This window comes from Salvelinus alpinus, chromosome 28 (genome assembly GCF_045679555.1).
Source record: "Salvelinus alpinus chromosome 28, SLU_Salpinus.1, whole genome shotgun sequence".
Lineage (NCBI taxonomy): Eukaryota > Metazoa > Chordata > Actinopteri > Salmoniformes > Salmonidae > Salvelinus > Salvelinus alpinus.
In genome coordinates this window covers 3,717,998-3,732,191 of record NC_092113.1, presented here as the reverse complement: position 1 = coordinate 3,732,191, position 14,194 = coordinate 3,717,998, and the positions used below count along the sequence as shown (strand labels likewise).

The window sequence follows — 14,194 nt, the reverse complement described above, 5'->3', positions numbered from 1 at the left end:
TGGTTTACCATCTGCTGCCCTCTCACTGTCTGAGTGGGATGGGAACATTCACACTGTACTGTACTCTACTGCCAAAATGCCCCTGATATTACTGGGAACTCACTTCTAGGAATGGACTGTATTTGCATTCACCACACTTTACACAACTAAGTAAAATGTATCTCAAAATCAAGTGTCTCACAAATGTGTCTCACAATTTTTGAGTATGGATCAAATATAGACATTTTAAGCTATTCAAGGTAGTATTATGACAAAATAAAATAACAAAGTGTCAAATTTTGCTTCTTTGTTTCGTAAAAAATATGTTGTAGGCAATGCCCTAGCAATAATTCACATCAAAACTGCTTGGTAAAAAAAACTACTTAGACCTGGTATGCTTCAACTGAGTTGTAATAAGATATAGCTAGCTGTCAACCACAATCTCATCAATTATACAGTGTAAATTTCCCCCCCAAAACTTTTGTCACTGACCTGATATGGAAAAAAACATCTATAAAAAAAACTAACTGTATCTATGTATGATGATAAAATGTTCCTCTTATTTCAGAATACTTTCAAAACAGTTTTTATCCTGCATCAAAGTCAGATAATATTGTTATATACTTACCACTTACCACTGAAGTCAAAACTTGTTTAGTTTTTTTAGAAGTCCATAGAGGGTAATGTTGCTTTCTTTTTTGCCTTGCATTCGTCTGGTTTCTCGAGTGAGACAAAATACAACAAAACATTTCATTCAGCTAACACTCCGTTAGGCTTGCATGTGTCCACTTTTAGGACAACCCCATCTGTAAAATCTCCTGCAGCTTGAATTCTACGGCTTGAAGCAACATATTTACGAGAATTTGTGAGTTAAATTATTCTCTATTTGGTGAGTTGATTCCTCTCACATCAGCCTTTTCATTTCTGGAGACGGTGGGCTAAAAGACGATTACAGGCAGAGTTAGACAATCAGCCAGTGCCCCCTCCCTTTATTGACAGGCTCCCTTATCACACTTGCCAGAAAGCAGACAGCCACCAACTGGCCTCACCTTCCAAATTATGCCAGTTTGGAATTGTTAATCGTGCATTGACTGCCCTCGATATGCTTGCATTTAACACCCCTAGATGACATTTGATTTGAGGAGGGTCGGGGTGTATTGGATGACATATTTGGGGTCTTGGGGCAGGCTGGGAATGAGGTGTTTAGAATTTTCCTTAATTTGAAGACCGTGACAGGTCGAGGAGGGGAAAAAAACTGTGCAACACATACGTGTGTTCAAGTTGAGGGGAAAACAATATTATCTTATTATAGTGTAAAATAAGGTGGCCAATATGTTAATGACCCCCTCTACACTTCGTCGGTGGCAGAGAGCACAGCTTTATCGTAAGTAAGTCAATTGAGTTATTTGATGTGTGTGTGAATTACAATTGCGTGAATTGTTCATTGTAAGTGATCGGAGAAACCCGTGTTCCCTTAAGTCAACGAAGTCTTACCACTGCTTTAGACCTACTCAAGATTTCCCAAACAGTGAAAACACGTTAAAAAAAAATCATGAAATATTGAGAAAACATGCAGTGCGATGTCAGTAGTGGATGTGTAGACTACACGGAGGAGGAGGGGGGCGACTTTCAGATGACATTGACGCTATGTAGATGGGAGTTGAGAATTGCGCTCCCGTGAACGTTTCTGGTTGTTGATGTTAGACAGTTGCACAAGGCGAAGCGGCTGCTTCTCGTGTTGATTCAGCCACCTCGTCAGCACCTAGCCGCTGGACAGCTCCCTGCAGCGGGGTACGTGCGCGCTCTCCTCTAAGACACTTTTGGCGCTTGTTCCAAGTCTTTTAATGGAAAGACAATATCTTTATGTTCCAAGTAAAACTGGAAGTTTACAACTTCAGGGGGAATCTACGGATACCTCGTTTCGAGATTTGTGGCAGGCAGCACATCGTCGGTGGCAGAGAGCACAGCTTTATTGTAAGTCAATTGAGTTATTTGACGTGTGTGTGAATTACAATTGCGTGTATTGTTCATTGTAAGTGATAATGACGGTGATTAAACCCGTATAGCTGAACGTGGCAGTATGGAACGTTGCTAACCATAAAGACGTTAGACCATGTCTTATAGCCAATTAAATACAGCATATGACACTCCTGGTTAATTGAATGATTCATAAAACTATGTAAATGTCTTGCCATATAGAAGTGCGTTTGGTTTTCTACTCATCGACTAGAATGGAATACTATTGGTGCAACCTGATGCGTAAAGCTTTATGCTTTGGGCATTCCTTTGTCTCCAATGCAATTGTGATCCAGTTTGGTTGAGACATTGCTGTAGGTTTTCCTGTCCACTAAAACCAGCACATAGGTAATTAGTAAGCGTATATGCACGTGTCAATTGCATGGTGTAATTGTTGCTCTCTCATATTGGATCTGCATATGTCATTCTCGAATGTTGCGTTTTGCGCGTGAGCTGGATGGCTTGGATTCGTAACAATGTCAGAAAGTTTTTATCGTTGCAAATAATCATGCATTCGGTGATGTGCATAGGCCTACTCGATAATTGACTGTATTTCAATTGCAAATTGTGTTGATTTGATTTGTAAGAATATTGGGGAAGAGAGAAGTAGACTATAGCCTAATCAATCTACGCACAACCAAAACGTCTGCGTTGCTTTATGGGGAAAAAAGTCCTGTGCCGTCATTGATGTGCTATCATTGTTTTTTTATAGCATTGTTGTGTCTCAGACTCTGCATTGTATGTATTTGGTGAAACGGTTATTAGTGTCTTGAGTGGAGTCGATGGAAAAGATCTTACTTTAAAAATGCTTTTTAAATTAAGTAGCTTACAAATAGCTTGAACAGTCAAGCTACATACAATGCCTGTAAATGGCAGCTGTTTGTAATTCACTCATTGGATTCGTTCTTAAATTACATTCTCATTCTGGAGCCAATCAATTGTAAATGTCATCATGTTGTCTAATACATTTTCCAATTTGAGTGCGCTCTCAAAAACCGACCAATTACTCTATTCACCGATTCCAGGTTAACGGCAACTGACGAGCCGTGTCCCCATAGCCGTCACCTGCTTCCAGACATTTGGTTCAAAGGTTTTGGGTCAAAAACCGCGAAACTGCTGTCTGCGTGGACTGGTGCTGAAGCTTCGCGTTCCAAGGCCAGGACCACTACAAATCGACAGACATGGCGACGAACGGCACCAAAACGGATGGACAAGTAACAGAACTTAACGAAGTGGCAACTAATGACAAACCCAAGTCACTGGACGTGAAAAGCGACAAGACGAAAACGGATCTTCCCGAAAGAGAAACCTGGGGAGGGAGATTCGATTTCCTTCTGTCGTGTGTAGGTTATGCAATTGGACTCGGAAACGTATGGAGATTTCCATATCTCTGTGGAAAAAACGGTGGAGGTAAACACGATTTAAAAAAAAAAGTCATATAACGTAAGTTCATTTCACTACTCAGTAAGTGCTTCGTCCATTTCGAGCACTAATTATTATGTGAAACGAAGAGTGAATATGGCCCTCGTGTAAGAGCTCAGACATGCATTATTCTTATCCTAATTGAATGATTCCAATTAGCTTCTACATTCCATTGCATGTGTGTGTGGTTTTATTCTGACATTTATATTTGGTTTGATTTGCTTGTGTCTATGCAGGAGCCTTCTTGATCCCCTATTTTTTGACACTCATATTCGCTGGGATGCCGCTGTTCCTGCTTGAGACCGCTCTTGGTCAATACACCTCAATTGGTGGGCTTGGAGTCTGGAAGCTGGCTCCCGTGTTCAAAGGTACACATTCTACTCGTGCGATGCTCTTACTGTATCTTCTACGGTCATTTTTTTGGGTATCTTAAATCAAATTCCTAATTGTCAGCTGGCCCACTTGTGCATCCTATCTTTATTGTGTGATAGGCTAAGCATGGCCATAACCAGGAAAGATAGAGAGTTCTGCTGTAATTCACCCTGAATATGCTGGAGAGTTAGGAGCATGCACAGACATGTCATCGATTTCCATCTCATAGGTGTTGGCCTTGCGGCAGCTGTCCTGTCCTTCTGGCTTAACATTTACTACATTGTCATCATCGCCTGGGCCATATACTATCTCTACAACTCCTTTACCTCGGTAAGTACCACCATTTTACCTCCTATAAGCCACATGGGGATGACACAAAAAACATTTTTTTCTCACTTGGGATTGTAGCATCCTTGTTGATATCATGTGAGATCTCTCATTGTGTCAAGGAGGAAAACAGGCATTAATCCTTCATTGTTTTTCAGGAACTTCCATGGAGCTCGTGTGGCAATTCATGGAACACAGACAAATGTTACTCAAACTACAGTATTGTCGATAACACCAATCTTACCAGCGCGGTGATGGAGTTTTGGGAGTAAGACATCGACTGCCTGTTTTTTTTTGTCTGTCGCTTCAGCACAGCATTACAGTACCCTGCATGCCTGCTTGAGAAGTATAAAAGGAATGTCCCTTTGCTGCAAAGCATTCTGCCAGTGTGCATAATGGTCTTATTGTTGTTTTTAGGCGCAACATGCATCAAATGACCGATGGCTTGGAAAAACCAGGGCAGATCCGAGCGCCACTGGCAATAACACTGGCCATCGCTTGGGTCCTGGTGTACTTCTGTATCTGGAAAGGGGTGAGCTGGACTGGCAAGGTAAGAGACTGGTTTCGCAAGGCAGATTGAGGTGTATGTAAAAGCTCTCTGGCATCCAATGTGTGACAGTGATACAATATTTTATCGTTGTCATGTATTTATTTTTTTGTACGTTTATTTAACCAGATAAGACCCATTGAGGTTAATAAAAACCTATTTTGCGAGGGCGACCTGGTTACGAAGGCAAAACATGGAAATAACAGCGGGTGCATAAAATATTACAGAAAAATAAATAAAAAAACACAAACGACAGAAGTGTCACAAATGACAGATACAATTGAAGAATAAAAACAACTGCAGCTATCCCAAACAGTGTTGTCGATCAGAGTCATATCACCTTCATCAATCATTTATATTGCACTGACTATTGTCCAGAGTGATTTTAGAATGAGAGGATATACATCAAACATTCAGTATTCATGTTCAGGCTCATGGTGCCTGAACATGCCTGGGGGGGGGGGGGGGGGTGTTGATGATAGGAGGAAGAGCAACAAGCCCTCTAAAATCCGGTTTTGTCCTTTCCTCTCCCCCTCAGTCGGAGCCAGTTCACTCCCTATTGGTGCTACATTTCGGAAATCTAATCTGTCACGTGACCATAGCAAATAACATTTGTTGTGGTGGCAAAATGCTCCACCCACCTACGTTCTTTGCTCTAGAATCTCATACGGGGTATCATGTAAGCATAGCGAGATGGTGTCGGATCAAATTGAGGCTTCAATGAATTTCTTTACTAGATTTCTGTTGATTTATTTTCTTATTTTTGTTGCTGCTCTCCGTGTGAGAGTTTGGAGGACAAGAAATCCATTGGTTTTCCTCTCGAGTGAATAGGCCTTTGTTGAAGCAGAGACTGAATTGCAAATGTACTAACTCGATGGTTAACATTAACATGTGTTAGCGTGCATTCCTTTGCTGCTGATGGTGACTCGTTGATTACATTTTCTAGGTTGTGTACTTCTCGGCCACGTACCCCTATTTCATGCTATTCATTCTGTTCTGCCGTGGAGTGACTCTACCTGGAGCTATGGATGGCATTCGCTTCTATATCACCCCTAACTTTGAAAAACTAAAAGAATCTGAGGTAATGAATGAACTTACCATTCTATGTGAGATAAATACTGGCATGTGAATCAACCGTTTTTCAGCCTCCTTTGTCAAACGGCTAAACGGTTATTTCCCCTTGACAGGTATGGCTGGATGCTGCTACTCAGATATTTTTCTCCTACGGTTTGGGACTGGGCTCACTGATAGCTCTTGGGAGCTATAACCCTTTTAATAATAATGTTTACAGGTAAGATGGAGGTAGGCTTCTATTAAATGGAAAAGATCATGTATGAGGCAAGACTTGAAAAGGCAACCATTAGACCAGTATACCTTAACGCAGGGGTCGGCAATATATATTAGGATTTTAGTTTTGGGTCCCAAAAAAAGGATAAAATCACCAGAAATTCAGCTAAAATGTTGTTTAATTGAGGAAATCTGTTCCCAAGTACTCCCACACGAAAACAAAAGCGACATATGTGATCGTGTCTCAATGGAATCAAGGTATGAAAGTATTATTATTTTCAAATATAATCTATTTCTGGGCTGAGTTGTGGTCAATTTCCAGTATAGAGATTATTATGTTCCGGCCCCCCCGACCATGCGCTCCGAGGTCCCACGGCTGAATTATATTTGCCTACCTCTGCCTCAACAGTATATGTGGACCTTGCTATTAGCCATTTACAACGAGAAGCTTAGATGAACATTATTACAATCAATACAGGGATTCAGTCTAATACGGGGCCATTCATACAGCTTTGGATGTGCACTACATAAATAAAAGACGATTAGACAAAGATTTCACATCCTCCCCAAGCAGCCCATCCTTTGTCCTAGGTCCCACAAATTGCTCATCAGTTATATAATCATGCAGCCTCAACTTGCATTTATTTCAATTGACTTGTTGTTACTTGTTGTTGCTTATTAGCGGCCCAATATTATTTAGCTATATTTAGCTATATCATGCAATTTGGTTTGTAAATAAGGGTTGATTCTTTGGAAAACTCTTCTTTGCAAATAGGAGCTTGGTATCCATTAAAAATGGGCATTGCTTTATTTCATATTTAGGTATTACTGTGATATTAAACCTCTTTGGATAAAGGAACATTGTTCCCCCTTGGAATGTTGCACAAAAACACATTTCATATTGTTTTACTATCTCATTGCACACCTTTTGTGGCCAACATCAATATATTATTAAACAGGGATATGTTTTCAACTCAGCAATGATAAGGAATAAGCTCTCTCTCTCCTGAGAAAGGCCTTTTTAGGAATCCATGATGATGCCACAGAAGAGATGACAGATCACCATAAGCTCTGACAACAGGACTTTTTCATGTTTCCTTTCCACAGAGACTCTATCATAGTGTGCTGCATCAACTCCTTCACCAGCATGTTTGCTGGCCTTGTCATCTTCTCTATTGTGGGCTTCATGGCGAACGTGACTAAGAGGCCCATAGAAGAAGTTGCAGCTTCAGGTAAACCCAATACTCCCTCTGTAATTGCACCATCAGCGCACAATAGGGGCTGTCTATTCTGACTTCTGCTCGCAGCAGTCTAAGTCTAATATTACACCTCTGCTTCTACCTCAATCCACACAGAGAAACGCAGCCGTAAGAAACTGTGAGCCAATGTGTTGTGTTGGTGTGTTTGGTATGCAGGTCCAGGCCTGGCTTTCCTGGCCTACCCTGAGGCTGTGACCCAGCTGCCTGTCTCCCCTCTCTGGGCTATCCTGTTCTTCTCCATGCTGCTGATGCTGGGGATTGACAGTCAGGTAAGGCTGTTTTCATAGGCTGCTCCGCAATCTCTTGGTGCTTTAGCCCAATCCTCTCACTATCATTACCATGCCATGTCAGGGGAGTTAGCTAATGCACCTATAGGTCTAGGACCAGGCTCGTCTGACCTAAATGTGTAAGCACAGGTACATATCTAGCTGTTTTTCCCTGGTCTCTCCAATGAGAAGCTCATTTCAGTTTTTTTGCTAATGGACAGATACAGATGAGCCTTGACTTTTACTGTCAACCCTTTTTAATACAACTACGTCACCTCTCTCTTGGCCCCCTGGTGCTCTGTTGTCATGCATTTAGCTTGTGTATGCTATTTGGGTTACTGCAAGGCCACTGAGTCTGCTAGCAATGATACTCAATTCTGCTACTCATCTTTATACGGAACAGATAAATCCCAAGTTGACACACCAGTGCTCTTTTTTGTGACTAACCTTTTTTTTTTTATATGGAATGGTAAATATTCATACTGCAAGGGAAATGGCTATTTTGCATGTTGGAGTTATATTTTTAAGGTGGCTGCCAAAATGAGGTCTCTAGTACTAAAAAAGCTATAACAGTGGTTGTTTTGAACTGTTTTGGTCATCTTGGTCATTCTTTACAACTGTTACATGGTTATCATACTACTACATGAACCACAATGTTATAAATAAACCAATGTATATTTACCCATTGGGTAAAATTAAAGTACAACAATGATACTATCCTTCAAGGGATCCATGTCCCAGTAATTGACAATTACCAGTGCTTCCTTTTTTTGGTCCTTTGAAGTTTTTATTTCGTAGAAATACTAATTTACCAACTTCTGCAGTTGATAAAAAATGAAAATACAAACAGGAGCAAGACTATCAATGATAGTAGAAACATTAAAGTGAAACTGACAGCATTTTTTGCAATATTAAATATGATAAAAAATCTATTCATATACACCCCCCGGAGGAATATGACACTTAAAAAAAAAAAAATTCTGACAAGCGAGTACTTAGATATGTCATGTCATGTTTTCATAAATTCTTAGAATGTTTGGGAATTTGTGAAAATTCTATAGCAATATGGAGTGGGAAAGCGGCCGTGCGTTTGGACAATTAATAGACACTGCAGTAAATAAAACCGGATAAAAACATCTGTCTTGTCCAGGACCGGAGTCTACGCAGACCGGTACACCATAGCTACAGTAGGCCTTTATGCAAACAAGCCATTTGCCAGCATTCACGGTGAACTGGAATGTGTGTTTACAGGCAGTTGCAAAAACGGGACTTTAGATCATTAGAATGCATTCGCCAAAAGCCACAAAACATACCTGAATGGATTTCTGCAAATATGTACATACTACAGGAGTCCTCTTACATTTGCGAACTTCACAGTTCTATTGATCCATGAAAAGATAGGCTCTCTCTCCCTCAGTTAAGCGCACATCAACAACAACGAGATCAACAACTAATGCTAGCCAGAGCAAGATGATCTAAAATGTAACTAAGGAACATTAGATAAACCCTCTCAAACTTTTTCAGCTAGGTGACCGTCAAAATTGCACTGAAACATAATGGGAAATTGTAGCCTACTCGTCCTTCTGTAGCTTGCTTGCAACCCATCGCCCAAGCTAACTGGCTAAAGTCGGCTAGCTTGCTTGCTACCCACTTCCAGACACAAATGAGAGAACATCTCACTCTGACCATTTTACTCGCCCTAGCAGAGCTGGTTAGGTTGTTCACATGTTATCTAGAGCGTTTGTGACTAACTATTACTTTCTTAGCCTACATTTACTGACACCGGTCATATTCAGCGGGTTTTCATGTTCGTAAATTCATCCGTTATTCTACGCTCTGGCACACTCAGGCGAGAGTGTTTTGAAATCGGAGTAGGTGGCCAGAGTGAATTTGTGAACGCAAAATATATGCTAGCTGGATAACAGTCGTTCAAGTTCTTGCTAGCTAAGCAAAACACATCTCTAACTGTGTATAACCACCAAAAATGATATGAGGGGAAAAAGTCAGTCACTCACCCACTCCTCCAATGACATGACATGACATCCTCTTAGCAGCTAGCTAGTTAACGTTAGGCTCCATGTTTTTAGCTTGCTACATAAATAGATAGACTAGCCTATTAGCCACGTTATTTGTTTTTGTATTTGTATTTATTATGGATCCCCATTAGCTGATGCCAAAGCAGCAGCTACTCTTCCTGGTGTCCAGCAAAATTAAGGCAGTTTATACAGTTAAAACAATACAATACATTCACAGACATCCCAACACACTGTGTGCCCTCAGGCCCCTACTCCACCACTACCACATATCTACAGTACTAAATCTATGTGTATGTATAGTGTGTATGTTATCGTGTGTGTGTGTGTGTGTGTGTGTGTGTGTGTGTGTGTGTGTGTGTGTGTGTGTGTGTGTGTGCCAATGTTTGTGTTGCTTCACAGTCCCCGCTGTTCCATAAGGTGTTTTTTTATCTGTTTTTTTAAATCTAATTTTACTGCTTGGTGTGGAATAGGGGTCCATGTAGTCATGGCTCTATGTAATACTGTGTGCCTCCCATAGTCTGTTCTGGACTTGGGGACTGTGAAGAGAACTCTTGTGGCATGTCTTGTAGGGTATGCATGGGTGTCCGAGCTGTGTGCCAGTAGTTTAGACAGACAGCTCGGTGCATTCAACATGACGATACCTCTCATAAAAAAAAGTAGTGATGAAGTCGATCTCTCCTCCACTTTCAGCCAGGAGAGATTGACATGCATATTATTAATATTAGCTCTCTGTGTACATCCAAGGGCCTAGCCGTGCTGCTCTATTCTGAGCCAATTGCAATTTTCCTAAGTCCTTCTGTGGCACCTGACCACACGACTGAACAGTAGTCAAGGTGTGACAAAACTAGGGCCTGTAGGACCTGCCTTGTTGATAGTGTTGTTAAGAAGGCAGAGCATCGCATTATTATAGACAGACTTCTCCCCATCTTAGCTACTGCTGCATCAATATGTTTTGACCATGACAGTTTACAATCTAGTATTACTCCAAGCAGTTTAGTCATCGCAACTTGCTCAATTTACACATAATTTATTACAAGATTTAGTTCAGGTTTAGGGTTTAGTGAATGTTTTGTTCCAAATACAATGCTTTTAGTTTTAGAGATGTTTAGTGCTAACTTATTCCTTGCCATCCACTCTGAAACTAACTGCAGCTCTTTGTTGAGTATTGCAGTCATTTCAGTCACTGTAGTAGCTGACGTGTATAGTGTTGAGTCATCCGCATACATAGAAACTCTGGCTTTACTCAAAGTCAGTGGCATGCCGTTAGTAAAAATTGAAAAAAGCAAGGGGCCTAAACAGCTACCCTGGTGAATTCCTGATTCTAACTGGATTATATTTGGAAGGCTTCCATTGAAGAACACCCTCTGTGTTCTGTTAGACGAGTAACTCTTTATCCACATTATAGCAGGGGGTGTAAAGCCATAACACATACGTTTTTCCAGCAGCAGACTATGATCAAGAATGCAAAAGCTGCACTGAAGTCTAACAAAACAGCCCCCACAATACTTTTATCATCAATTTCTCTGAGCCAATCATCAGTAATTTGTGAAAGTGCTTGTTGAGTGTCCTTTACTATAAGCATGCTGAAATTCTGTTGTTGTAACGGCTGTCCTCCTCCTCTTCATCCGAAGAGGAGGAGCAGGGATTGAACCAAGGTGCAGCGGGTTGTGAATACATAATGAATTTATTGACAAGACGAAAAACGAACACGAACTACACTTGAAATGATACAAAATAACAAACGACGTAGACTGACCTAAACATGAGAACTTACATAGACACGAAGAACGCACGAACAGGAACAGACTACATACACACCGAAACAGTCCCGTGTGGTACGAAATAACATACAGACACGGAAGACAACCACCCACAACGAATACTGTGAAACAACCTACCTAAATATGACTCTCAATTAGAGGAACGCCAAACACCTGCCTCTAATTGAGAGCCATACCAGGCAACCCTTAAACCAACATAGAAACAGACAACATAGAATGCCCACCCAAACTCACGTCCTGACCAACTAACACATACAACAAACTAACATAAATAGGTCAGGAACGTGACAGTTGTCAATTTGTTTACTGTGAAATAGCATTTTATCTGGTCAAACACAATTTTTTCCAGAAGTTTGATTGGTTGGCTATTTGAGCCAGTAAAGGGGGCTTAACTATTCTTTGGTAGCGGAATGACTTTAGCTTCCGTCCAGGCCTGAGGGCACACGCTTTCTAGTAGGCTTAAATTGAAGATGTGGCAAATAGCAGTGGCAATATCGTCTGCTATTATCCTCAGTAATTTTCCATCTAGATTGTCAGACCCCGGTGGCTTGTCATTGTTGATAGACAACAATCATTTTTTCACCTCTTCCACACTGACTTTACGGAATTCAAAAGTACAATTCTTGTCTTTCATAATTTGGTCCGATATACTTGGATGTGTAGTGTCAGCGTTTGTTGCTGGCATGTCTGACTTGTGATCATTGCCCTTGCTAGTTTGATTGTATTGACATTCCCAGCATTAGTTAGAGTTGTACGTTTTTGTCCAAAATATTGAGTCATTCAAACTGAAACAGTGCATCCTGAATGGAGGCAGCAAACAATGTACGAAGCCAGCTGTGATTTACAATATTTTTTGGACTACCAAGAAATGTATAGGTGATTTATATTAATCATGCATTGAACTGCATCCATCTATTCTGCCAACAATGCCTTAGTGTACATCATGGAATGCTGAGTCAAATATAACCTATTTTTAAAACCTCTTATGAAGTTGCTTTTGTAGTATAAACGGGGAATTTTATATTTTTGAATTATATTTTGATTGTCTGCTTGTTTCATATCTGAAAAGTAGTTCAAACGCTGTTAGTTCCACTGTAAGTGCTTCATTACATAGATACTAAGCAAAATACTTTAAATCTCTCCCCTTTGTGACTGAGAATCAACCCCCTTTGTGTGCCTGTGTGTGTGTGTGTGTGTGTGTGTCTGTGTGGGTAGTTCTGCACAGTGGAGGGCTTTATCACAGCTCTGGTGGATGAGTTTCCCAGGGCACTGAGGGGCAGGAGAGAGCTCTTCATCGCTGCTGTCTGCTTGGTATCGTACCTGATCGGCCTATCCAACATCACACAGGTACAGCACGACACTCTCTCTCTCTCTCTCTCTCTCTCTCTCTCTCTCTCTCTCTCTCTCTCTCTCTCTCTCTCTCTCTCTCTCTCATTAGCCAACCATGAAGTTGAACTACAAAACCTCCACGCTCTCTCTCTCTCTCTCTCTCTCTCTTTCTCATCATTAGCCAACCATCAGATTGAACTACAAAACCTCCACCCTCAATGAGACAGTAGTTGATACAAATTTGAATTACATTGGTTAGCACTATCGCTGTCTAATTTTGTACAAAAAAATAACAGATTTGTTTCGAGTAGAAAACGAACCCCAACCACCATCTTTTCCCTCTGAGACGAGGATATGAATATAATGTAAAAGACCACAGACCATATGGTTTCCCACCGTAGTAAGACTCACCCTTCTGTGCTGTGTCACTAGGGAGGCCTGTACGTGTTCAAGCTCTTCGACTACTACTCCGCCAGTGGGATGTGTCTCCTCTTCCTGGTCTTCTTCGAGTGCATCTCCATATCCTGGTTCTACGGTGGGTAGAGTCTCTCGACAACGTCAAATACACATAGTACAGTAGATACATTATTGCAGTGAACGGTATTGCATCAGAAACACCCTGTTTCAGCATGACAAAATGACTTGCTACGGTGATGTACGCTCAAGCAAGAGGCGATGAGCAATGAACGAACTAGACACACTAGTTAAAGCTGAAGGTTGAATGATCAAATAAACTCCCACTTGTCCAGAGACATTAGTCCACCTTCAAACCCTGTTTACCCCCAGGGACGTCAACGCTGCTCACATGTCCTACACTGCACCAGCTCTCCTCCCTCATTACAATTCATGGCAGACCAGTGGAAAATTGGAAGAAATTGAATTTGAATATTTTGATAACACATTCATTTGTCTCGCAGGTGTGGACAAATTCTATGACAACATCCAGGAAATGATTGGCTACAAGCCCTGCATATGGTGGAAGCTGTGTTGGGTTTGTTTCACCCCTCTCATCGTGGCCGTAAGTAGTACGCCACACACATCCAATAGAACATACCCTGACACGAACGAAAATAACAAATCATATCAATATGACCTGCCTCAAGCAATTTCGAGACAGCGAAAGAAAGTGTCTGAGAAGAGGTGGTGTCAGGATTAATAAGGATCGTACCATGTCTCCCACAGGGGGTGTTCTTGTTCAGTGCAGTCCAAATGGTTCCTCTCACCTTGAACAACTACGTGTTCCCTGCCTGGGGCCAGGGAGTGGGCTGGCTCATGGCTCTGTCCTCCATGGTCCTCATCCCTGGATACATGGTCTACATGTACCTCGGACTCAAGGGCACCTGGAAAGAGGTAATCTACATAATGGTTTATGGATATGGGGCGGCGGGTAGCCTAGTGGTTAGAGCATTGGGCCAGTAACCGTAAAGGTTGCTGGATCGAATCCCTGAGCTGACAAGGTAAGAATCTGTCGTTCTGCCCCTGAACAAGGCAGTTAACCCACTGTTCCTAGGCTGTCATTGTAAATAAGAATTTGTTCTGAACTGACTTGCCTTGTTAAATTAAAAAATATGGA

General features: G+C 41.4%; 1 protein-coding gene across 6 annotated transcripts in view; it reads left to right on the top strand.

Annotated features, from left to right (window-relative positions):
- LOC139556976 (sodium- and chloride-dependent GABA transporter 1-like) overlaps window positions 1-14,194 on the top strand; it is a 46,969-nt gene that overhangs the window by 30,374 nt on the left and 2,401 nt on the right. Inside the window, exons 1-14 of one of the 6 annotated variants that reach the window (XM_071371190.1) lie at window positions 1,086-1,363; window positions 3,021-3,405; window positions 3,654-3,785; window positions 4,019-4,119; window positions 4,275-4,384; window positions 4,534-4,666; window positions 5,610-5,744; window positions 5,851-5,954; window positions 7,058-7,182; window positions 7,366-7,478; window positions 12,508-12,639; window positions 13,054-13,156; window positions 13,539-13,639; window positions 13,804-13,971. In XM_071371190.1, coding sequence (XP_071227291.1) covers window positions 3,177-3,405; window positions 3,654-3,785; window positions 4,019-4,119; window positions 4,275-4,384; window positions 4,534-4,666; window positions 5,610-5,744; window positions 5,851-5,954; window positions 7,058-7,182; window positions 7,366-7,478; window positions 12,508-12,639; window positions 13,054-13,156; window positions 13,539-13,639; window positions 13,804-13,971 — 1,686 coding nt within the window. In that variant the 5' untranslated portion in view covers window positions 1,086-1,363; window positions 3,021-3,176. Of the gene's footprint in view, window positions 1-1,085; window positions 1,364-1,602; window positions 1,954-2,325; window positions 2,344-3,020; window positions 3,406-3,653; window positions 3,786-4,018; window positions 4,120-4,274; window positions 4,385-4,533; window positions 4,667-5,609; window positions 5,745-5,850; window positions 5,955-7,057; window positions 7,183-7,365; window positions 7,479-12,507; window positions 12,640-13,053; window positions 13,157-13,538; window positions 13,640-13,803; window positions 13,972-14,194 lie in introns of those variants that run through there. The other 5 variants (XM_071371192.1, XM_071371189.1, XM_071371194.1 and 2 more) reach the window with 5 other exon arrangements.